Consider the following 25,846-nt stretch of genomic DNA (forward strand, 5'->3'; position numbering starts at 1 on the left):
GAGACAAGCCGACCGGCACTTTCGTGTCTTGACCGATTACGTAACCGGCCTGGTCGAATTAACGTTTAAGATATGTGCAAATTGCGCATTTAAGCGACTTAATTATCATCTTGAAAAATGAAGAGCGGAGGTCGGTGGAAAAGAAATTAAAGGTGGGGTTAATCGTATTGATTTAATAAATTAAAGGTGGAGAATAAAAATAGAAAATAAAGTGTCTCTTAATTATCTATATCTCTAAAATAAAAGTTTTTTTAAAAGGATTATCCTTATCTCTGTTTATATCTCGGATTGAAATAAATCACTATAATTCATCTGCGTAAGTCAGCATTTTTCATAAATTTTATGAATATAAACCCATATTTTAATATTTATTATTTTTTTATCTTGACGTTGAATCTATTCTCTATTTTTTTTTGGAAGAAAATAACTCTCTTTTTTTCATAAAATATCAAAATAATACCTCATAATTTAATATCTGTATTATTAATTTTTTCAAAGTAGTAGCTTTTCATTAAATTTGTAATTTTAACTAAAATCACATCAAATTAAAATAACTTTGTTTAAGATCGTATCATCATGGAGTAATTTTGACCAAAACTACACTACCTTAGCGATATTATATTTTAAGAGCACAAATAATTTTTTTTTGATAGTTTTTAATTTTTTGAACCGACTAATCTTGAAGATGATCAATTCGATCTCATAAAAATTTTTCATCGATCAAGATAAATCTAAAAAGTATTCACGTAAAAAAACAACTATCCTCCATGATCGACTCATCATTATAAAGCATCATGCTCCATTTGGATATTAGATATTAGATTCATGGACCATAACATAGATGCTCCGTTAGGTAATAGCCCGATCCATATAAATAATCTTATTTTGTATTATTTTCATAATTTTTTCTATCAAATATAGTAGGTACATATTTCAATCAAAAAATCTAACTAAGATACTATAGAGAATCCACCAATGATCTCAAAATCAAAGCTCATGGTCATGATTCACAACCAAAGAACAAGATTTCAATTGCATATCTAAATTTGGAAATCAGCGATTCATGGCCCATTTGTGAGTGATTAAACATGTCAATTCATGTCAATTATGAGTCCAAACGGATCAATCTATAGTGAATTTGGATTGGTCCACAAGTTGAGATATATATTTTTTAAAAATTTAAAATTAAAATAAAAAATTCAATAGACTTTCATAAATTGAGCTGTTTAAAATAAAAAATTTAATAGCCTTTCATAAATTTAAAATTTTTAAATTTAAAATTTTTTATTAAGTTATAGATTAATTTATCTAACTTATAATTTATTTTAAAGAAAAATAATATTTAATATGAAAAATCCAACATGAATGGAACACGACACTCACAATTTTAATTTTTAGTATCATTTCCCTTATTTTAATTTGAATTGAATTGAAAATTTTTAACGGGTAAAGTTTATTGATCGATTCATCAAACAGCACTATTTGCAATCAACTACAGCGTGCTCGTTGATTCTCACAACTTCTAGCACTCTCTCTCTTCCAATTTTCTAAAAATAGAAAATAATTAAATCAATTAATAAAAAACACGTCTACTCCTGCTGTACTCACGTTCAAAGTCAAGGCCGGAGTTATTTTCCTACCCGCTGCGCAACCACCAAAAACATCTTCCTTCTGGCCAATAATGTAACAGGTGTAGTCGGGGTACGTTAAAATAATGCGTTCCAATAGCTTAATCGATTTAGCCAAAGGATCCTTCTCGAACCATCTCCGGTTCCGGTTCAGTCCGCCGAGAGAGAGTAGCAGGTCCGGTCCAAACTACCCTCCCCGGCCCACCGCCCGCCACGTGTTGTCGCGGTCGGCCGACGATTGCGAAGCCTTGGCCCCGTCAACCCGCCAATCTCGACCGCAGATCAAGAAGGACGTGTATCGATCGACGGTCAAAAACGGTCGCTCTTCTGTGATCCTGTATCGCTAAGCCTCACGGAGACGATGGTTCTGGAAAGAGCGCCTCGCCCTAGTGCGCGTTTATATGCGATCAGCCCTCTCGCCTCCGCTTCTTCGCGAGGGAAATTTCATCGGCTCCGGCGACGACGAGGAAGAAAATCTCGATCCAGGGAGGTTCAGCAGCCACTTCGCGCCCGCTCTGCGGTTACCTGTTGGTACGATCCGAATTCTGGTTTTCTCCGTGCCAAATCCTTAGTTCTTTACCTGTTCTCTGTCGTTTGTTCTGTTGTTTGGCCAATCTCTGTAGGTCGAAACCTTAGATCACATTAAACGTCCTGTTTGATCGGATTTGTAGTTAGATTATTATAATAGCGTCGCAGTGTAACTGTAAAATCTGTTTTTCTTAACCACAAATGTGCTTTTTTCGGATTTTTGAGATCCGCCTAACTGCAAGTCGCTTCTTCGATCGCAGATCTCTGCGTATAGTAGATATCGAAAATGAGCGTTGTGGGATTTGATGTTGGGAACGAGAGCGGCATTGTTGCGGTGGCAAGGCAACGCGGGATCGATGTGGTTCTGAATGATGAATCTAAGCGTGAGACCCCTGCCATTGTCTGCTTCGGCGAGAAACAGCGTTTTATTGGGACTGCAGGCGCAGCATCGTCTACTATGAACCCTAAGAATTCCGTCTCACAGATCAAGCGTCTTTTGGGTCGGAAGTTTTCGGATCCTGAGGTACAGAGAGATATTCAGTCCTTCCCGTTTAAGGTCACTGAAGGACATGATGGGTTTCCGTTGATTCATGCAAACTATCTAGGTGAAGTGAGGGCGTTTACTCCGACCCAAGTTCTTGCAATGATTCTGTCTAACCTGAAGAGCATTGCAGAGAACAATCTAAATGCGGCAGTTGTTGATTGTTGCATTGGTATTCCAGTCTACTTCAATGATTTACAGAGGAGAGCGATGTTAGATGCTTCTACAATAGCTGGCTTGCGTCCTCTCCGCCTGTTCCATGAGACAACTGCTACTGCATTGGCTTATGGTATTTATAAGACAGATTTGCCAGAGAATGATCAAATCAATGTGGCTTTTGTCGATGTGGGGCATGCAAGCATGCAGGTGTGTGTGGCTGGTTACAAGAAGGGACAACTGAAGATATTGGCTCATTCTTATGATCAGTCTCTTGGTGGGAGAGATTTCGATGAGGTTCTTTTTAAGCACTTTGCTGCTAAGTTCAAGGATGAGTACAAAATTGATGTGTACCAGAATGCCAGGGCCTGTATCAGACTCCGAGCAGCATGTGAGAAGCTAAAGAAGGTTCTCAGCGCAAACCCTGAGGCTCCACTAAATATTGAGTGTCTGATGGATGAAAAGGACGTGAGGGCTTTTATCAAAAGAGAAGAGTTTGAGCAGATAAGCATTCCCATCTTGGAGCGGGTCAAAGGACCATTGGAGAAAGCCCTTGCTGAAGCTGGGTTGAGTCAGGAGAATATTCACTCTGTTGAAGTTGTTGGATCAGGGTCTCGTGTTCCAGCTATTATCAAGATTTTGACAGATTTCTTTGGCAAAGAGCCTAGGCGAACTATGAATGCAAGTGAGTGTGTTGCTCGTGGTTGTGCCCTCGAATGTGCCATTCTGAGCCCCACATTCAAAGTGCGGGAATTTCAGGTGCTAAATCTATTTGCATCTTTATTTTGATTTATAAAACTACATGGTGCTATTGTATTGGCATAAAGTTTAATCAAATTAGGCCATCTAACTTGCCAGGATGGATTTAGGATGCAAATGAATATTTTATTTAGGTTAACCTATATTCTGATCAATTTTTTTCTGCCTGATGTTATTGCTGTTATTGATTTGTGCATACAAACCTTGTAAAATTGTTTTATACAGGTTCATGACAGCTTCCCTTTCTCAATAGCCTTAACATGGAAAGGATCCGCTACTGACACACAGAATGGTGGAATAGAAAACCATCAGTCTACAGTTGTTTTTCCAAAAGGGAACCCAATCCCCAGTGTCAAAGCTCTTACATTCTTTCGGTCTGGTACATTTTCTGTTGATGTTGTATATGCAGATGCAGGTGACGCACAAATTCCTGCAAAGATCAGCTCTTACACGGTAATCATTTTTCTTTACAAGATATTACAAGCATGCAGTGACTTTTTTTGTGAACTAAAGTTATTATTGTACGAGTTTAAGTTCCAAAAATTCTTCTGGGATAATTTTATTTGTTTCATTCTTGAAAACATGAGGTAGGGCTAGCTTGATGTTGTTGCCAAAAGTCTTTAAATCTTTGCTGCTTTTAACAATTCTAAACCTTGTTTGCAGATTGGACAGTTCCAGTCGAGCACTGGAGAGCGGGCTAAGGTGAAAGTGAAAGTACGCTTAAACCTGCATGGAATTGTTTCAGTTGACTCAGCCACCGTAAGTACATTAATTTCAATTATATTGTAACAACCTCATTGTTACAATAATTAAACTTGTTTCTACAGTTGGAGGAGGAAGTTGAAATCCCAGTCTCGGCCGAAGAACCGTCTAAGGAATCTGCAAAAATGGATACAGATGACGGAGCAACTGATTCCTCAAAAACTGAAACTGATGTAAACATGGAAGATGCAAAGACTTCCGGTGGGGTTGACAATGGAGGCCCAGAGTCCAAGGAGAAGCCCATAGACATGGAAACCGACAAAAAGGTTTGTAAATTCTTAATTTCTCAGCTGCATGATTGTTGCCTCTCTTTTAACATGTTGTTATCTTTTTATAGCAATTTGTTTGACACTTCAGCAGTTTAGGTTATAAACCTTTAGTAGCCTGTCCCATCCTGTTTGGTAGTGAAGACACTTGATATACCCCTTGAAGATTAACCAAGGAAAAATTAAGAGACTTGTTTAAGCTAGCTCTTCTACTGTTTTTTTTCTTGTTGCTGCTATTAACATTTATTCAATATGTTGTATCCTAACCCTTGCAACACAAAAGATGGGTTTACTAAAAAACATGATCATCATACTATATAGGCATTCTGTTTATATGCATGCAGCTGTGGGAACACACATCAATATAGCATTAGTCACAGACTGTATGGTCTTCCATGTTTCTATCTGTGATTTACACGTGCACACACATCAATCTAGATTATTCTCACTAATCTTTAAGAGCGATATCTTTTAGTATTAAACCATCAAATATTCACTTTTTCATTCAGTCTGGATTTCCAATAGTGTACTGAAGCTATGAAGCTATGAATTGCCTAGTTGCATAAATGAAGGTTAACGTATGTGAATTCAATCGACATATGCAGATGTATGCAATTTGGTAAAACATTGCAAATGCATGTTCATATGCAGATATGCAATTCGGATAAAGATCACACACACGTGGGTGGATTTGGATTTGGTAGATCGATAGCTTTATCACAAGAAACCGAATACAATTCCTTGGGCATTTTGCTGTCAAGTTTATGAGAAGTTTAAAAAATTGAAATGAATATTATTTCTTGTCAATTCCTTTGACATGTGGTACAAGCCTAAATCATCCCTAGTTGCTGATCTACTTCTCCATGAAGGTGCTATCTCTATTGGAGAGTTTTAACACTTCTGAGTGTGGGTCATGGATTGGGTGTCAGTCACAAAGTTAGGCTAAGTCAGGTTATGTGAGGATGAAAATGGACAACCTACAAGGGTACGTCATGAATGGGCCTGATGAGACCATAATTTGATTATTAAAGTAAAGTGAGAAAACAAAGTGGCGCTCCAGATTTGTGAGTCAAAGCTCTTAACATTGCAATTTGATGTTTCACTGAGTGTAGCAATTTATAGGGCTGCAATGCATTGCTTGAGTGTTTCACCAATTTGATGTTTGTTGTCACATTTGTAACCCCCACTATATGGTTGAGGAGGGCATTTAGTGCCTGTTTGGTCATAGCATCTAATGCCTGATAGGCTGCAGACTTAACTGCTTCATTTGGTTGATGCCTATTAGCCACGATTGGCCTGGACAAGAATAATCCTGTTGCTACATGGTGGCTTTCGATTGGCTGGGCATGCTTCATGGTGATTTTGTTGATGACATACATATCTATTGATGCGACCTTGAACCAAAACTAGTAAGAAATCTCATAATGAAGTTGAGTGGCCTGTCGGTAGGAATCTGAGTTGGATGAGTAGGTTGCTTGATTGGTCTGAATTGGAGTTTACTAGCTGGTTCTAGTTCGGAACGTATGAGATTGAGTTGGAGTTATGACCCCATCAACTCCAAAATGGGAATAGCATGAAACTATATGACCCAATCAAGTCCAAAATGGTAACAACTTGAAACTATACCTCAGTTTTTCATAGTGACATTGATATGTTCAGAAAATCAGTACATGCAATGTTATATTTAATTTTTTCTTATTAATTTTTCTTTTTAAAATACTATTTTGTTGATTTCCATTTCCTTTGGGCATGCTGTAGCAATTGTCTGATTCATCTGAATTCTTGATTACCTTTATTGTTGACTGGTTAAGTCAATCACAAGTTGAATAATACTCTGGTTTAGTATTGAAATCCTATGCTTTATTCCTTTTTTATGTCTATTGACCGTGTGTTCTTCGATTTCAGTGCCTGTTTCATGTTTAGAAGTGATACTGCTAAGCTTCACTTTATTGATTGACCTAAGTTCGGAATTTCTCATTTTATTTTAATTCATTATTTATTTTGTATTTCTGTTTTGAATTATATTGGTAATGTTTGTATACCCCAGGTTGAAGCTACCAAAAAGAAAGTTAAGAAAACCAATATTCCTGTTGCTGAGACAGTCTATGGTGGGCTGTCAGCTGATGAATTGCAGAAGGCAGTCGAAAAGGAGTTCGAAATGGCACTTCAAGATAGAGTGATGGAGGAAACAAAAGATAAGAAAAATGCTGTCGAGGCATATGTGTATGACATGCGGAACAAGGTAATACATCTTTCCTATTACGACTGTAGGATATACCCACAGCCCTTTCATTAAGATTCTAACAATATATCCATTTTCAGCTTTATGATAAGTACGAGGCATTCGTAACATCACCAGAGAAAGATGAGCTTGTTGCAAAGCTTCAGGAAGTTGAGGATTGGCTCTATGAAGATGGCGAAGATGAAACTAAGGGTGTTTATGTTGCTAAACTCCAGGAACTTCATAAGGTAAAATATTTGCATTTGACCTTCTTGTCAACGAGTGTAAACAATCTGATGGCATTTTCGCAATGCAGCAAGGTAATCCGATAGAGGAGCGGTACAGGGAGTGGACAGACAGAGGTCCAGCAGTTGATCAACTTGTTCATTGCATCAATAGTTTCAGAGCAGCAGCTTTGTCAAACGATCCCAAGTTTGATCACATTGATCTAGCAGACAAGCAGAAGGTAACCTTTTTCTATTCAATTTGAAAAAGGAGTTGATAAAACACTTTAAAATCCACTTAGAATATCGTCGCAAACTTAAGCAATGATGATGCATGTTCTGCAGGTGGTTAGTGAGTGTAGCGAAGCAGAAGCATGGCTACGGGAGAAACAGCAGCAGCAGAATGCCTTGCCCAAATATGCCAATCCTATTCTTCTCTCTGCCGATATCAAAAGAAAGGCAGAGTCTTTGGACAGGTAAAATCTGACTATTGAAATATCAATCAGATTAGAATTAGATAGGGTTTTGGGATGTTAACTTAGCTACTTCAATACGGTCTCGCTATCATGCAACATTTTCTTAATGTGTTGGATTTACAAATGATTGGCAGGTTTTGCAAGCCGATAATGACAAAGCCACGACCTGCTCCACCAAAAACTCAGAGTCCTCCATCTCCAACTCCAACACCGAGCGAGCAATCTCAAAACTCTGAGGCACACAACGAAGGAGAGGATGCATCAGTGGAACCCATGGCTGATGATGCTAGTCAAGACCCCCTGGCAGCTGCCGCTGAGCCAATGGATGCCGACAAGGTAGAGAATGTCTCGCCCGCCTAGAAACATCGAACTTTCGAGTCTTAATAGCGGAGATGATGAGTTGATGTTTCTGGAGATTTATAGTATTTGTATCTCCTAGAACTTAGCAGTGTAATCATAAATTAGTTCCATGTGATCTGAACTCCCAGGTACGATAGTTCATGAGGTTTTAGTCGTCATGCTCTACACTCAATTTATAGAATTTGTTTTCCTTTTTATTTTTGTTGCATTCCTAATTATATTCATACCTCTGAAGATCAACATTCTGTCTTTCATGTAACTTTCTTAAACGCTTTTTCGACATTTTATATTTTACTGCACCTTTCATACAATGAGACATCTTGCTCTTAAAGGCCATACATTGTCAAAATTGTTTCCTCTTGCTCTTAAACACCTTGTCCTTCTTTGCATAAACATAGGAGAAACCGAAGAGAACCACACCAAACAGAGAGAGTGATACCCATGGGAATGGTGGATCCTTGAAACACACAAGCGAAGCCTCCAGCTTTTGTGATGCCTCGTAAACCAGTGTGTGTATAGCATACAGATCATGATCCGAAGAGCGCATGAAGTACATGGCTTTCTCAAAATCAAACTGGGAGACAGCAGAAACAACCTTCTCCAGCTTGTACCTGAGCAAGTTCCACCTCTGAACAAACTCTACATGCTTATTATGATCCTTGAGCAGCTTCCTCTCTCCACCGTGTGCCGCCATGGACTGCAACACATCGATGGCGCTTGTGATCGTGTAATTCAATGCGGTGAGAAGAACATTCCTCCGCGCTGCATCTCTCTGAGCAAACGACAGCGACAGAGAGTCTGAGAAGGGCCCGAATGGAGTCTGGCCGACACTCCAAGTGTAGTCGACCATGGTGGCGTTGTGCTGCAGGCTCCATGTCTGGTGGGTAGGCGAAACTCCCCACATACTCTGAAGCACAGAGCCGATGACCGGACGGTCTAGGCTACGCGTCTGGGTAATCACATGCCGGCCGTTGCAGCTGTAGTCGCTCACTGTCTGTGAGCTCTTGGTCCTCACAGCGACGACCATGTTCCTGAATGCAACCGACTGGTGGTACCGATCGAGCAGAAGGAGCTTATCGTAATCCAAATCGAAGACATATACTGGAAGGACCTTGTCATGATCTTCCTCTGGGATTCGCACAGCACGGCGCACTTCTTCCACTGAGTCTGAGAGTATCTGATGCAGGCGCTTCGAGTCCAGGTACTCGCTCACGATCAAGGTGTAGTTTTCAAACAGGAAGCGAGAAGTGTATGAGCTCATAGATCGGGTGATTGCAAAAGAGCAAATCGGGCAGTCTGAGAATCTTACACTGTATGATTTGAACTCCAAAGATTGTTCCTTGTAAGCGAGTTCGCTTTCTTTCAGCGTCTGTTGAATGAGGCTCCAGTCGAGGCCATCCTTGACTGGATCAGCTCCGTGAACATGGATGAATTGAATCAGGAGGGAGTTCTCGTAGAAGACTGGAATTCTCAGAGAAGGAACCAGCAGAGCTTCGTATGCGCTGAGGACCAGAGAGGTGAGGTCTGAAAGGAGGCTCCTTTCGGACCTCGGTCGTCCATGGCCGGAGGCCAGAGGATGGAATTCACTTCGGGAAATCACGCCTTCGCCAGATATCGCCGGCCCGTAGTCCACTGGTCCTGCAGCGAGGTCGATCCACACGTACCTTTCTTTCCCAGCCCACAGAGTTCCCAAGCACTTGGTGAAGGCGAGAGAGGAATCCCTGGAATCGACGGAATAGGCATAGGGTTTGGATTGAGAGCCGAGATTGAGCAGGTAGATGTAGAACCCTGGCGCAGAATTCGAATTCTCTTTCTGAAAATCCTGCTCTATGATCCGGTCGACGGTGGAGTAGGGAACGGAGAGAAAGGCCGATCGGTACAGCGGCAAAGTGGAGGATTCGATCTGAGACCGGATCGCGTCTGATATCTTCGATCCGAGAGTCGACTGAGAGGGATCCAGGTGAAGGGTGTGCCCGACGGCTAGATGGTGCGGGGCGGCGCCGATAACGTGGAAGCGATCGGAGGCGAGGGTCGCCGCGGCGAAGGACCGGAGGAGAGCTGGCGCGGCGGAGGAGAAGCTGCCCACGAGCTTCACGTAGACAGGGACGGAGATCCGGTAGGAAAGGAGATCCGAGACGAGGGCGGCATGGTCGGAAGGCGGAAGAGTGGCGGCGAGCGAGCGTTTGAGGGAGGCAGGAAGGGCGGAGAAGGAGTCGGCGGAGGCGGAGGGGTCGCGGCGGTACTCGCTGGCTAGAAAGGTGTCGAGGCCAAGGGCGGTGGCCGCCGCCCCCGCCACGGGCGCGGCGGCGATGGAGGCGAGGAGGAGGAAGAGGGAGATGGAAACCTGGGCTTCGTACATCGCCGGCGGCGAAAGGGAAGATGGACCCCAAGTCCAAATCGGGAGAGAAATAAGGGTTCCCGGAATCGGTGTGACTCGGACGAGTTGGGGTGAGTCATGGTAACCGACTCGTTCGAGTCAAGCCAAGATCTGTGTGAGTAGGGCGAGTCAAAACAAAAAAATTCGATTGAACTGAATAAATCGATTAAATCGACTGAATTTAAAATTTTAATTTAATTATTTTAAAATTTTCATTATTTAAAAAAACTTATTTAAAAATATTAATAAATTGAATATACAAGTTTTCAAACTTATTAATCTTCAACTTTGTCCATTTAATTAATAGCACAACCCAAGTTTGCTGACCAATATTTAATTATTTGAAAAAGACTTATTAAAAATATTTAAAAAAGTTATTAGTATTCAATAAATTATTTATAAACTTTAATTTATAAATATTAATAAGTATATTTTTTTATATCATTAGATGATATTAATGTTAGGTCTGATAATAATATTCCTCTATCATTGGATCCATAATATGCAACTCATAAGTCCAATAATTTACACTTTGATCTTATTATCGACCTTGACTTCTCGACCTATTGAGCACTCTAATTTGATTGATCGAGCACTCCGATTTGACCTGTCAACCTCTCGACTTTTTAATTTGTGGAGCACTCCGATTAAATCTATTGACTTGCTAACCTTCCAAGTTATGATCTTCTAGCACATGGAGAGACAGTGAATTACAAGAATATTTTTTAAAGAGGTGTGTCCTTTGGACTTCTCCTTATAAGACACATAAATCTCTCTGTAAAGCGCATCCTTTGGACTTCTCCTTTGGACTTCTCTATATAAGGTAGAAGGAGAGAATTCTACGAGAGGATCATCTACTTTTACTCTATTTTTTTATTTCATTTCATTTTTTCTATTATATTCTTTTTGGAGTTTCAGGATGATTTAAACATCGGAAGATTGCATCGGGTAACTCTCAGTGAACCCTTTGACGTGTATTATTTTTTACAAGATCGACTATGCCACATCACGAGAAGAAAGCGAAAAGAAGACTTCCACTTTATCACTCTTTTCTACACCCACATTATTGTGATGAGATTTTTGCCTAAAATAGTATGTAAACCATAACTTTAATTCTCTTCATCTTCTACGTTTCTTCTCTTCTATTCCTTCACGATCACATGATAATTTAGACAACGGAGAAGTTGTAATAGATAATCTTCTTCCTAATTTATCTATAGAATAAATTTAAAAATATAAACAATTCTTCATTTAACAATCAACATCTTAAAATTTTCATCTTACGTCATAGTGCGACTTCTACACGGTCGGTCTCATGATCATTTGTAAAAAGATAAATTAAAAAATTATAATTAACAATGATGGAGAAAGATATTATCTGAACTTCATCGAGATTCGTTTCGTTTCGTTGTACCCAACTCAGTTATGTCGCGAGAGGCTAGACAATTTTACTCGTGCATCACGCGGCAGACATATGCCATTTAATGTCATTGTCTTTAAATTCAACGATTAAGTTTGTGGAGAGATTCAGAGTACTCAATGAAAGGCCAACGTTTATTTTGTTTTATTTTATTGTCAATTTTTTTTTAAAAAACCCCCTATTTTTTTAAAATAAGAGGTATGAATTTTAAATTATATCAGGGGCTTTTGTTGATATTTGTCCTGATAATGAAAGGATTTAAATATTCCGAGATCCATCTCACTTCCCTCCCGTCTCAAGATCGCCGGAGCCACCGCGAAACCCCATCGACGCCCTCCGGCGAACGGAAAGTCAGTTCTCCGGAGGAAGCCCTCCTCTCCTCCATCCTCTGATCGATTTACCGCTATTCTTATTCGTGATTCGATCAGGTGAGTTTTGGTTTGTCGGGGTGCTTCCTGGTTTCTCGGTTTCGGAGCTCGGTTTGAGTTATATCTGTGCCGGGATTGGAGATGGGATGGTTGAATGAAGATGATTTTGGGGTTGATTTCGTTTATGTTTCATCGGAGTTTTTGGGATCGCGAATTTTAACCGACGCGAAGCTTTGTTCTTCTTCGATTCTTTGTCGATTATTGGTTCTGTATTTGGGATTGCGTATCTCTTGCCTTCGGAAATCAAACATGAGATTTAGAGCGTCGAATGGAGCAGTAGAATATATGTGTTTCTTTTGCAAGATTTTGGGAGTGTGGATGTTGATTGTTCTGGGATTGAACTAACCCTAAGGCTGTTTGATTGTGATTGATGGAAATTTCATTTTTTTTTTCCGAGGGGAACGAAAGGTCAGAAATCTACCCAGGTTTCTGTGTAAAATGCATGATAATCCATTGATATGCATGTAAAAGGGATCTATGAAATCCTAGCTATGTGAATTAACCAAGTTCAGTGCTCTAGTCTTAGAAAATTATCTTCTTTCTGTTCAAATGGTCCATATCCCATTTGGAAGTAATCTTGTTCATCCTAGCTATGTTAGATGAAGACCTCTAATAGCTTTGTGATACAACGTGTTCAAAGGGATGTTGAGAAGTTATTCGCTCAAGGATGGGATCCAGTTCACATTTGGAAGTAATCTTGTTTATCCATGTATTGTGAAGAGGCATCGACACAACAAAATGGTCCATGGACTTGTCAATTTGACCACATAAAGTGCATAAAAGGTTCATTAAAAATGGCATCTTTGTTGGGAGTTTCTTTGTGCGTACTTCATCTTTGATGATTATCCATGCCAATATTTGAATCTTGGTCTGAGCCTTCAATGTACAAAATCTTTTGGTCAATTTGACATAGTGCCTATGAAAGTGCAGTGCAGTGCAGTATTCTGCAAGCAGATATCACCCAAACAAAACAACCATGAGCAGTTCAGTATCATCGTGGGAGTCTTTGGAGCAGGAGGCGGTTGGATGTACTAGGGAGTTGCTTGATTTGTCCCATCTCTGATGGCTACATAAAAATTGATTTGCCAAAGGTGCAGACTGAATTCATGCACACTGAAATTCATCATAGAGGTGCATTGCAAGAGCTAAGAGGTAAATAGCATAGTGAACATATAGTAGATCCTGTGATTGCCTTACCCATTCATCCATTACAAACATAATCCTTTACTGCCGATGACCTGTAGGAGTAGAAGGAAAGCCCCTGTGGACAAATGAGCTTCTAAGCAGCAAAGGTCATCAATGGGGTGAGGTGATCTATGACTGGTGTGCGTGAGGGATGAAGGCTCTCCAAAAGTACAAACACTATGCTTTATCTAAGGATATTATCTTTCCACTGACATTTTGTAAGAGAATGTTCTTTTGAGCTCTCAATTCAAAACTCCAAGTTCACCTTCACCTTTTGTGTGGATGACCTACATGTTCATATATATATATATATATATATTAGACACACACACACACACACACAAAGATTAGCTTTCACGTGTGTGTGTGCACAGCACACACACACAAATATATAAAGATTAAATTCATCTTCTGCCTGCAAATCAAGACAATTCTGTCTTTAATTCATATTTCTTGGTGTTCAATTCATGATTTTCCATCTATGATTCATACTTGCTATTAGTTCAGCTGTTTTCAATTCAATAATGATAAAAATTTGACTAAAAAATGTCTTCTAAAAGCTACTAATTCTATGCAGGTTCATTGAAGTTCTGATCACAAAAAATGAGCATGGTAGTGACACTTGAATTTTCTAATTCGTCATCACATGAAAGCTCTCAAAGTTGTATTCTCTTATATTCTGAAACTTCATCTAATGGGATGCGGGCATTCTTTTATTTTATTGCTCTAGCATACTGTTTCATTGGGTTGTCGTCTATAACTGCTCGGTTTTTCCGGTCAATGGAGAACATTGTTAAGCATTCACGAAAGATTGTGGAAATAGATCCTTCAACAGGCACAGAGTTGGTTAAGTATGAGAAAGTTTGGAATTACACAATCGCAGATATCACCTTATTGGCATTTGGGACAAGCTTTCCACAGATCTCTCTAGCTACAATTGATGCCATCCAAAACATAGGTCAGCTCACTGCTGGAGGTATGGTTTTCTCAGATACATTTTTTAAATCCCATTCATTTTTCTTTATAAATTCACTTTTGACTCTAGATTGTGTAATACATACAAGCATTTTCTGTGTGGATATAATCACATTCAGGAATTCTTTTGTTGTTAACCCAAGTTATCTTGTATCTTCCTTAACTTTATTAGTAGCTAAGTTATCTCCTAAGGCAGTCAATTTCATGATATTGTTATTATCACATATATCTGAAAAGTTGAAAGGTTGACATATACTTGAAAAGTTGATTAGTACCAAGTTTTTCAGCTAGTAGGTTGCTTGTATAGCTTATTATCTAGGCTGCACAGTTGGTTTCAGCTTATCATCAATTTAACTGGCTCATCTGCTATTGCTGATATTTTTTATCTGGCCTGCAGGTTTAGGGCCAGGCACACTTGTAGGTTCTGCTGCATTTGATTTGTTCCCGATACATGCAGTTTGTGTAGTTGTCCCAAAAGCAGGTACTTTGAAAAAGATATCAGACTTAGGAGTTTGGCTAGTCGAGTTGTTCTGGTCATTTTGGGCATATGCTTGGCTCTACATAATCTTACAGGTACTTCATTTGCAACTGATATTATTTTGTACTTAAGTTGGATAGTTAATGGTAAAATTTTACTGTATTATTGAATATAATTCAGGATCTGATGCTATTGTTCATACCATGAAATACCATGTGCCGATGCACTATATTTTCATTGCACTGTTGATTTTTTAAGACATTCATCAGTCGAAATGTTTATCAATTGCAGGTCTGGACACCAAACAGGGTCACCCTTTCTGAGGCCTTCTTAACAGTCTTACAATTTGGGTTGCTGCTGCTTCATGCATATGCTCAAGACAAACAATGTCCATATTTGTCAATTCCTCTGTAAGCATTTATGTCCTTGTAAAACTACATTTCTAATGGCAATAAGCCTTACACATTCAGTAATTTAGTTGTTTTGCATTGAATTTTCTACGTTCATTTTTCATCATGATCAAGCCATGTTAATCTCAACTATTTGGGATTGGCTACATAATTGATCTTCCTGCCATGAAACCAAATTGATCCCCCCAAAAAAGGTTTCATCTCTTATTCTTCTCTATTTTTGTAAAATAATTTTGTTAACCAAATTAAAGCTTAATATGTTCATCTTTACCAAGTCAAATTTCTCTGATCAGGGGAAGAAGCGAGAGGCCAGAAGAATGGGTTCCAGAAAATGAGACTGTGTTCAGTAATTCGCATAATAGTAATGAGTCTAATAATGACGGCAATGAGATAATTCAGGTTAGTGAATCACAAGACGAGGGTGTTGTAGATATATTCAGCATTCACACATCTAAGGCTGCCTCAGGTAAATGTTTGTGATATACTCTATCAGTTATCTTTTTCTTTGGCTTTCAGCTAGATTTAACTATCTATCACACAAAATATCTGATAAGAATGATTAACTAATTAAATCAATATCTTTCAGCTGTTAAATGCTGGCTTTAGGCAGACATACTAGGTAGTACAATTCCATATGATATATAGTGTTGGCTTTTAGTAATTTGAATTTGAGCATAATTGATTTCCTTTGAAAAGACATTACACCATCATGGATCGATAGGGAAGAAGGAAGTGCAAACTTGCATAACATTTATAGAATTACTTATGTTCTTATATATCCTTGGGTTTGCATTATTGAATTGTAACAGGAAGGTATAATTTAATAGATTTAATTGTTAAATTTTGACTGACTACTTGTCCCAAAACTTGAGTTGTGTTAAAAGAGAGCAATTTATATGTTTACATTCACAACCCTCTCCTTGTGGGTGACCAAACTGAACTCGACTAGATTTGACTTAGCCCAAACCTAATATGTAAGCTAACAAAGTGTATATTACTGACACAAGCACGAAAGTAAACAGGACCCGACACCTTGCTGTGTTACTATGTTTAATTTGATTAGCTGACCAATTATTCCAAAGTTCGAGCTATTAGGAAAAGATCAATCTATTCATTTATATTATTAACATATATCATGCAAATGGACTTGATCATGTAAACTTAAGCATAACTGCATAACTTTTCATCCAATTGCATGCTTCACGTGGCCAGAAAACATTCACATATTAGTAGTAGTACAAGATATTTTTGAAAAAGAATGGATAACTGATGCAGATTTGGAGTACAAAAGCATTCCAGATAAGGATATGGGAGAATCAACAGATGATAGAAACATAATTGACAACAAAGAGAATGTCTTCTCAGTTTGGGGCCAACAATTTCTTGATTCACTAATGGTAATTTCACTTAGTACCTCAAATATTTTAAATTGTTTTCTTCATTTTCTTTCTTGAGAATGGAAATATTTATTGGATTACAATGCTCATAATTAGCTGTCAATGTTGCTTGAGGAGAGTGAATCTTTCATATTTTAAGAGATTGCTTGTTCATATCTCAATAGAATAGACTTATCTAGTTGATCTTTTGGCCTTTTACATCTAAGATGTCAAATGGGAGTTCCACCAGCAATGTAATGATCTAAATTCGACAATGCTCTGTTTGATTATGAAGTCAACTGCTTACTATTGAGATGCTTAAGCATGGCTGTAATGGTTGTTTTATCAACATTCCAAGCAGCTATCCACATTCTTGACACAGAAACTATTGTGGCCCAAATAAATGCTTAAATTGTGGATTTATTCCTAATATTACTGCCCTTTTACCATTGATAATATCCATTTTTCTCTATTCTTTTTCTAATATCTTTTGTTCTGGCTTGCAGTTCACTAGTATTGAATCTAAGAAGACGGATAACTTTTACTTGTGGGCTACAATGATTCTTTGGAAATTAACCCTAATGCCTTGGAAATTATTATTTGCTTTTGTGCCCCCGTATCAAATTGCTCATGGATGGGTAGCATTCATTGGATCTCTCATTTTCATAAGTGGGATAGCCTACGTGGTTACCAAACTCACAGAAGGCATAAGCTGTGTGACAGGTTTTCTTCTTCCTTTTGTCACAATGAATGTCCTTCATATCGCAAATCATTTGTGTTTTTTGCATGAATACTCATTGTTTCTGTTTTTTTTTTCTTGTAGGAATAAATCCTTATGTCATAGCTTTTACTGCACTAGCTGGTGGAACCTCATGGCCTGATTTAGTCGCAAGCAAGATTGCCGCTGAGCGCCAAGTAACAGCAGATTCTGCCATTGCTAACATCACTTGCAGGTTCCATTCTCCACACATCGATCTAATATAAGCTTAAGATTTTTTACTTGCATCACTTGGTTCTCTTGTTTAACTTTGATCCGGTATCAAGTCTTATAAAGGTCGTGCCATGACAAAACTGTTTCTATTGCAACTCATCCATGCTTGATAAGTTTTCACAGTACTTGACCAGTTCATGGCTTTCGGTCTAGAATTAGATCCATGAATTAGATTGGTTCCCTATTGAATTAGTTAAACTTGGAACGTTGGCTCAATTTAAAGATAGTTTTACCCGAGCTAACACTCTTCTGTCTTTGATAATAAGCCTGGAAATTGGCTTTGCTTCTGTTTCAAGTCTACTTTTAGCTGACATTTTGCACTACTTGACTCAGAATCCTCACCAGTAAAGTTGCAAGATAGTTTTCTTAAACTGTTCTTAGTCATCCATCACAACTGTTTTCCATCTAGTGTTCTTTCTAGAATTTGTTCTTTGTAATTTTTACTCTTCATTTTTTTTCCTTGTCAGCAATTCAGTGAACATATATGTCGGCATTGGCATTCCTTGGCTGATAAACACAACTTACAACTTCTTCGCCTACCAAGAACCACTCTACATCCAGAACGCAGCCGGCCTCGGCTTCTCTCTTTTGGTGTTCTTTGTGACCTCAGCTTGTTGCATTGCTGTTCTTGTTCTTCGGCGCCTCGCCTTCGGAGCCGAACTCGGCGGGCCGAAGCTGTGGGCTTGGTTGACGTCGGCATTCTTCATTTCTTTGTGGCTCATTTTCGTCATTCTCTCGTCGCTAAAAGTGTCAGGTAAAATATAATTCAGAAGGTAAAATCTCAAACTTGTACTACCCTTTCCTTTCCTATCCTATCCTATTCTTTCCTGCAATGAGTTATTTCTTCATGATTCTTAGAATTATATCTGAGTGTTAGTGTAATATAAATCTTTCTATGAAGTGAGAATTTACATTGACAATATGATTTTGTAGAATTTTTTTTTATCTATTCCTTGGAAATATATAGGGGTTGAATCTATTTGGGTGTGATTCTATTCCCTTTGAATTCTTATGGTTTAAGGATTTTTATTTTTCTAGTTGATTAGAAATAGTTGGGATAAATATAATTTGTTGATGATAATGACATTTAATTTCATTATTTTATTTTATGTATTCTCTCACCATATATATTTAAATATATTTTATTTTATTTTATTAATTTGATTTGAATATTTGTTATATGTTCATATCGTTTAATTAAAATATTTATTTGTTATCAAGTATAATATATTTATATTAACTTAAATATGTCTTTTGAAATTTTTTTAAATAAATGTAATTTTAATTTTATCTTTAACATTTTTATTTCTTATCCTATTAATTCTCATTCTGTTTTAACATAATTCTATAACTTTCATCTTTTACAGGCATTCTGAATTATATCTCAACAATCACTTTCATATAACATAGCAGATTTAATCATCATTTTATAATTTTTTAATTTTAAAGGTATTTTAGGATCACAAAATAAATCTGACACTTTCATCCATTTAAACCATCTTATTTATATTATATTTTTCTCAATCTCTCCCTTCTTTTGAAAAAATGAACCTAAATATTAACCACTAGAATTCAAGTAATTAAAATGGTAAAAAAATAAAAGTACCTTTTTTATCACCATTGTAGTATTTTAATTAAACTTATTTTACGTAATATTTTTGATCAAAATTATTATTTTATATTATAATAATTTTATTCTATATTATAAATTTTTTAACTAAAATTATTATAATATTTGTAAAAAAATGGATGAAATATAGCATAGTTCTAAAATAAATAATTTTTAGATGAAAATTAGCATAAGACATGAGTGCCCTTTTTATATTTTGCCAAACGAATAATTATTCGTAGGTAAAAATTAAGAGTGCTCTCCATTTTAATAAAATTGTCGAATAAAAAATCTTTTCTACTTTATCGTTAAAAAAAATATTTCAGGATGTCTCATTCTTATTTGATAATTTTTTACACTTACCCTTTTTAAATTCTATTATGATTTATTAAATTCCATTTTCCCCTACTATAATTAAAGAAATAATTTATTAAATTATTAAAAATTGCTAATCGTTATTATTTAGTATTTGAACAAAAATTAAATTTTTAATCAGTTTAATATTATTTGAGCAGATAAATTGTAATTTTATGTAATATTACTTAGATCGATCAAATATAAAGATATTTAGATAAAAAAGATAAAAATTAAAAAGGTAGTCATTTTTCAAAAAAATTAAAATAGTGCTCTATTATATATTTCTATTCTAAAAATATTTTTATTTTAATATTATTTTATCATCTACAAAATAACTATTACATAAGAATATTTTTATATTAAAAAAATCTTTATCGTTAAAATTTTTTAAATATAAATAAAAATTGCTTTTATTTTAAAATAATTTTGATAAAATTAAATAATTTATGATGCTAAAATAATAATAATTTTATATAAAAAATATAATGGGATGCTATTTTAATTTTATTTATTTAAAAAAATTGTCTTTGGATGATAATAACGAGAAAAAAATTTCAATTAAAATCATTCATTTTCAATTAAAGTTAAATGCACATGATCTAAATTATTTTTATAGCACTTTTATTAGTTTATAATAGTTAGTTATTATTTGTTGTAGAAAGTTATTATATATGTTAAAATTTATATGATGATTAAATTATATTTATTTAAAATATAATAAATATCATATAACCATTATCATTTATTTTATTCATTAAAATATTATTTTAATCAAATTATTATTTCAAATTAAAATTAAAATCATATAAAATTATAGTTATAGAAATTAATATGGTAGAAATTAGTAATTAGTTCTAAACATGTTCTAGAAGCTAATGAATATGATAATTTTTATCCATCGTTATAAAATAATATTTATTTAAAATATAATAAATATTCTAAAATTTTTATTATTTATTTTATTCATTAAAATATTATTTTAATTAAATTATTATTTAAATAAATAAAATTAAAATAATATGATTAATTTCTACGTCGTAAATTAATAATATGACCGACTGATTAAATAATATAAAAAAGAATATTCTAAATAATTTAAATTAAAAATGAGATGCATGACGAATATACAAACGACGATGGGCGACGTTTTTTAAATTTTTAACCATAATAATTAATAGCGTCCTTTTAATTTTTTATTATGTATAATAATATAAAATAAATGCTATTTTATTTTATTTTTTTAAAAAAATATATTTTGGAATGAAGGAATGAATAAAAAGGGTCCAACCAAAAGGCCAAAAGCCCACGTACCAACCCTAATCGCGACAGAATCATTCCCATCGGTTGCTTCTACCCGGCGGCGCCGCCATCTTCTCTCCTTCCACTCCTCGCCGGTCCCGAGTTAGCAGTCGCCCCGACCAGGTTTCGACCCGAGGTGTGTTTTTCTTCTTCAGATCTGGCGAAGAATTACAGCTCCCGAACGCTTTTCTCTTCTTTGCGCTTTTTTTCGTCGGGTCACATTTTGCCCAACCGTCATCGGTTTCCCGATTGTTCTCTTGTACTCACTTCTTGCTCGGAAGCATAAAAATGTTTTTTTTTTCTCTTGAAATCTTGTTACTGAATGATCTAATTGGTGAACTCGGAATACTGCACTGGTATTAGTTCTTTTAGAATTCCTGTGTAGATTTAGAGGTTTTTCCCATTTTTTTTTCTTCGTTAAAACAAGCACATCATTGTCACTAGTGTTGCTTCGTTAGATCTGAGAGCGGTACATGTCCTTGATTAGCTTTAAATGATCCAACTTTATGCTTCAGCTCATTGTATTGGCTTTGTACAAAGTTACATCATATTCTTGAACAGAAAATATAATGATACCATCGTTCAGGCCAACAGTAGATTGGGGTGTTCGATCTGAGAGTCGTACATTTCCTTGATGGAGTTGTGATGTTTAAATGATCCAACTTTATATTCCAATTCATTGTATTGACTTTGTACAAAATCAGCATATTCAGTTCTATTCTTAAGTGATCTCCTGAAAGTACTCCTGATGTATAATGAGAATATCTTTCAGGCCAATAGGAGTTTTGAGGTTTTTAATTTGTAGGGATGATAGGGAAAAAAGCAATAAGTCAGTTTATTAGTCCTAATAACTTTATTGTTGGCATTGTTATAGCAAATGAACTTTTGATGTTTTATTAAATTAACACTCAGTCGAAGAGACTATCATAGTTTTTCTTTTCAATTAAATTAATTTCTATTTATTACTCTTAATCTGTTACGTTTGTGCAAGCTTGAGATTTGTCTGGTTGACATAAGTCGATGAATAAAAGTTTGAGATGGTTCGGGCTTGTCTATTTGCTATTGTGTTCCCAAGGACGGTTTATTCGACCGCACTTGTATCATGACTCTAACACAATCGAGCTTATAGAAAGCTTGCTCACTTTTAAGTTTCATGCTCTGGGTCGACACGTTTTTTTATTTATGATTTGTTTGGTTCCCATCCGATTTTATGGCACTTGTTGGGCACACAAAAAAAATAATTTGAAGTTGAATCATGGAAAATCATAGTGTTGAGTCACTTATTTGAATAGTTCAGTTACTTGATTGATTCTCATTGTTTATTTGGGAATTCTTGCCTGTGTTAATGGAATTATTAACATGTTCTAATGAACATCAGAGTTCGCCTTGATAAGATGTGCCTTGATTATTACTCTCGTAAATGTATGAATTTCCTACTATTGGCCACAGTTGCACTTATTTTCTTGATTTTAGTAAGATGAGCTTACTGCAGAGTAAAATGTAGCATGTGCCAAGGAATTTGTCTGAAGTTTCAAAACTAGATAAAGCTAGTAAAGAGTTGGCTTAAGTATATCCACAAGTTGAAGTGATCATCTTTTATGAAAACTACCTGCATTCAGATACAAAAAATTGCTATTTTTTCCTTTGTATATAGTCTTAAGTTAAAACCATCCGTCATGACTATTCGGCTAAATTATCTATTTTTTGCACCTTTCTCCAACATTTGTTTGTTCTTTTCCCATGATTCCGGCTCACATGTTTATACTCTTGATTCTTTTGTGTTTCTTTGGATATCTCTTTTCTTGCTTGTGTAACTATTGTACTGTATTTATTTCATTGCAGTAATTTGTACGCAGAGCTTCATTGTTCGGTATGGATACCGCTCAAGAGTTTCAAACTCGCACATTCTCCATTAAACTATGGCCTCCCAGTGCAAACACCAGAGCTATGCTTGTGGACAAGATGACAAAGAACCTCTCCTCGGAAACAATCTTCTCCAGGAAGTACGGTCTATTGAGCAAAGAAGAGGCCTATGAGAATGCCAAACGCATTGAAGACGAATGCTTCATTGCCGCGAGTGAACATTTTCAGAATGAACCTGACGGCGATGGAAGCTCTGCAGTTCAGTTCTATGCGAAGCAAACTAGCAAGCTAATGTTGGAAGTTCTTAAAAGAGGCCCTAGAGCCGAAGAAGATGTAGAAGTCACTGCAGTCGGTGGGCTCGCTAAACCTGTTGAGACTGTGTTTGACATTTCCAGTGGGAAAAGGGCATTTATTGAGGTGGAAGAGGTCAGGGAGCTTTTTAGGCCGCTAACCGTGCAAGGAAACTCATACAGCAAAATTTGCTTAAGCAATCGAAGCTTCAGTATCGATGCTGCTCGCGTTGCTGCGCCTATTCTGACATCTCTCAAAGAGCAGCTGACAGAAGTAAACCTATCAGACTTTGTTGCAGGAAGGCCAGAGGATGAAGCTCTCGAAGTCATGAAGATATTCTCCTCCGCTCTTGGAGGCACGGCTCTCCGATATCTCAACCTGTCCGACAATGCCTTAGGTGAGAAGGGCGTTCGAGCATTTGGGACACTTTTAAAATCACAGAACTGCTTGGAGGAGCTTTACTTGATGAATGATGGAATCTCTGAGGAAGCTGCAAAGGCTGTGTGTGAGTTAATTCCTTCAACCGACAAGCTTAAGACTCTCCATTTCCACAACAATATGACCGGAGATGAGGGTGCGATCGCCATTTCTGAACTTCTTAAACGTTCTCCTTTGTTGGAGGATTTCAGATGCTCATCGACAAGGGTGGGCTCTGAGGGTGGAATCGAGTTGGCCAAGGCATTGGAGACTTGCACTCATTTAACGAAGATTGATCTCCGTGATAATATTTTCGGTGTCGACGCAGGGATAGCCCTTAGCAAGGCACTTGAAAAGCTTGTTCATGTTACAGAAATCTACCTTAGCTATCTCAACTTGGAGGACGAAGGGGCTATTGCCATTGCTAATGCTCTGAATAACTTCGCGCCTTCTTTGCAAGTCTTGGACATCGGCGGGAATGAGATCACTTTAAAAGCTGCCTCAGCATTAGCCGATTGCATCACTGCCAAGAAATCACTCAGGAAACTCATCTTGTCCGAGAACGAACTGAAGGACCAGGGCGCAATCGTCATCGGCAAAGCATTGGAAGATGATCATGTTCAACTCGAGGAACTCGACATGAGTAGTAACATGATAAGGAGGGCAGGGGCGAGATGCTTAGCACAAGCAGTGTCAAATAAGCCAGACTTCAAGCTGCTGAACATAAACGGAAATTTTATCCCTGATGAGGGCATCGATGAGGTTAGGGAAATATTAAAGAATGCGAAAACTCAGAGGATGTGCTCGGGCCATTAGACGATAATGATCCCGAAGGCGAGGAGGAAGAGGACGAGGAAGAGGATGGTGATGTCGAAGAGGATCAAGGCGAACTGGAGTCTAAACTCCATCATCTGAAAGTAGATGAGGATTAGATGTATTATCGACGCAAAAAACTAGTCTTGCCATCTATTTAAGCAATATGGCCATTGCATTTCACTTGTTTACTACTTTTGTCGAACAATTTAGTTTGGTTAGGTAGTGTTGGTTGACTTGTGCCTTTATTTTTTTGGTTTTCTCTTCCTCTCTTTCAGATGGTTAGGGAACATGTTTTGGGTTCCCCTTGCCCAGCACTTTGTGCCATCTTTTGTTGCCTGGTAATTTGAAGAAGATGACCAAGTTGATGAAATCTGAGTCGTCTGTTAGATTGCTGCGATCTTATACAGGTGATTTTTTTAAATTAATATATTTAATTTTTAATTTTGAGAATGATCAATTTGATTTTATATAAAATTTTTATCAATCATCATAAATCAATTAATTACAAAAATATCTTACACCGTCGTGCCTTACCCTGAAGACAATCCATCTCCTTTCTTTATGACAATCTATCTGATTTCTTTAGTTTGCAAAAGATCGACCTCGGTGGAAATTTATGCTTCAGGTAGCCAAATCGAGCTAAGTGGATTTGGTTAAACAAAATGAATTGAAAATGTGACTCGGTTGGTTGAGTTCATTAGATTCAAATCTGATTCATCGAATTAAATTTTCAGTTCGTTTATCAGATTGATTTTTTTTTTATCAATTGAGCTGCATTCAATTTCAAATATCATGTTTTAATTCAAGGTATAAAACAAAAGAGCAGCATTTTTTATTAGAACATATTATAATTTCAAATTATAATAATATAATATCAACCAATATTAACGACCAATGTTGATCAACAATAAAATACTCATGTTGTAATAATATGTAATTGACATCGCAGTGACAGTAATATTAATAAAAGTTAAAGAATTATTATAATATAATATTAAACACTATAATAGTTAAATATTGATCGATGAAATGTTAATTATGTACTATAACTCTAAAATACAATATTATTAATATTAATCAAAATTAAAATATATATATATAATACTATAATTATAAATATTTTATAATTATTAAATTATAACTACTAATTGTATAACAACTGCAAACTAATAAATGAAAAACATTTGTAAAAAAAATAAAACAGTATGTAAAGGACTGTTCGTTTGATTTAGATCAAATTGAATCTACTTATAAAACTTCTTTTCTATAGGTTGAATGATATTATTTTTTTTCTTTTACAAATTTCTTTTCGACCTAATTTTTATTTGATATTTCTAAAGTATTTTACTTAAATATTAGCATACTATTTTATCGTTTAATTATTCTTTCGAAAGCATGTTTATAAACACGAAACATCTCGCTTGATTTGCAATGCTATTTTTTTAAAAATTAATTTATTTCTTATTTACACAATTTTTAGGTCAAATGTTCTATATACTTTTTTTTATAGCGTGAAAAGTTTATAGATTAAATTATTTCCTTGATTTGCTTTTACAATTTACAAAAGTTTTCCGCCAAAATCAAGCAAAAATGAATCGACCAAATTTGTCAAAATAGAAAAAAAAAATGCAAG

The 25,846-nt window shown here is 36.3% G+C and overlaps 4 protein-coding genes across 5 annotated transcripts; 3 read left to right on the forward strand and 1 right to left on the reverse strand.

Moving 5' to 3' along the window:
• The first annotated feature begins 2,027 nt into the window (after positions 1-2,027).
• On the forward strand, positions 2,028-8,155 carry LOC141834562 (heat shock 70 kDa protein 15-like). The gene is made up of 10 exons (XM_074721880.1): positions 2,028-2,159; positions 2,417-3,612; positions 3,838-4,065; positions 4,276-4,371; positions 4,440-4,640; positions 6,688-6,882; positions 6,963-7,109; positions 7,178-7,327; positions 7,431-7,561; positions 7,696-8,155. The coding sequence occupies exons 2-10, from the start codon at positions 2,443-2,445 to the stop codon at positions 7,919-7,921; spliced, it is 2,544 nt and encodes an 847-aa protein (XP_074577981.1). The 5' UTR covers positions 2,028-2,159; positions 2,417-2,442; the 3' UTR covers positions 7,922-8,155.
• A 70-nt stretch (positions 8,156-8,225) lies between these two features.
• LOC141834563 (uncharacterized) lies at positions 8,226-10,289 on the reverse strand. The gene has a single exon (XM_074721881.1). The coding sequence runs from the start codon at positions 10,278-10,280 to the stop codon at positions 8,265-8,267; it is 2,016 nt and encodes a 671-aa protein (XP_074577982.1). The 5' UTR covers positions 10,281-10,289; the 3' UTR covers positions 8,226-8,264.
• A 1,738-nt stretch (positions 10,290-12,027) lies between these two features.
• On the forward strand, positions 12,028-18,467 carry LOC141834313 (magnesium/proton exchanger). Of its 2 annotated transcripts, XM_074721687.1 has the most exons (10): positions 13,161-13,298; positions 13,391-13,499; positions 13,909-14,307; positions 14,704-14,879; positions 15,076-15,194; positions 15,488-15,660; positions 16,470-16,591; positions 17,077-17,293; positions 17,394-17,523; positions 18,029-18,467. In XM_074721687.1, exons 3-10 carry the CDS (start codon positions 13,935-13,937, stop codon positions 18,324-18,326), a joined length of 1,608 nt encoding a protein of 535 aa, XP_074577788.1. In that variant the 5' UTR covers positions 13,161-13,298; positions 13,391-13,499; positions 13,909-13,934; the 3' UTR covers positions 18,327-18,467. The 2 variants fall into 2 exon arrangements, with proteins under 2 accessions (XP_074577789.1, XP_074577788.1); XM_074721688.1 differs by lacking the exons at positions 13,161-13,298; positions 13,391-13,499 and adding an exon at positions 12,028-12,146.
• A 2,373-nt stretch (positions 18,468-20,840) lies between these two features.
• On the forward strand, positions 20,841-24,585 carry LOC141835250 (RAN GTPase-activating protein 2-like). The gene is given in 3 exon segments (XM_074722685.1): positions 20,841-20,962; positions 22,669-24,186; positions 24,189-24,585. Coding segments are annotated over 2 exon segments (1,629 nt in total). The 5' UTR covers positions 20,841-20,962; positions 22,669-22,698; the 3' UTR covers positions 24,330-24,585.
• Positions 24,586-25,846: the final 1,261 nt, after the last annotated feature.

The sequence above is a fragment of the Curcuma longa genome, chromosome 9, assembly GCF_044706935.1.
Source record: "Curcuma longa cultivar G26 ecotype Majalengka, Jawa Barat chromosome 9, ITB_CL_G26_1.1, whole genome shotgun sequence".
In the NCBI taxonomy this organism is placed as follows: domain Eukaryota; kingdom Viridiplantae; phylum Streptophyta; class Magnoliopsida; order Zingiberales; family Zingiberaceae; genus Curcuma; species Curcuma longa.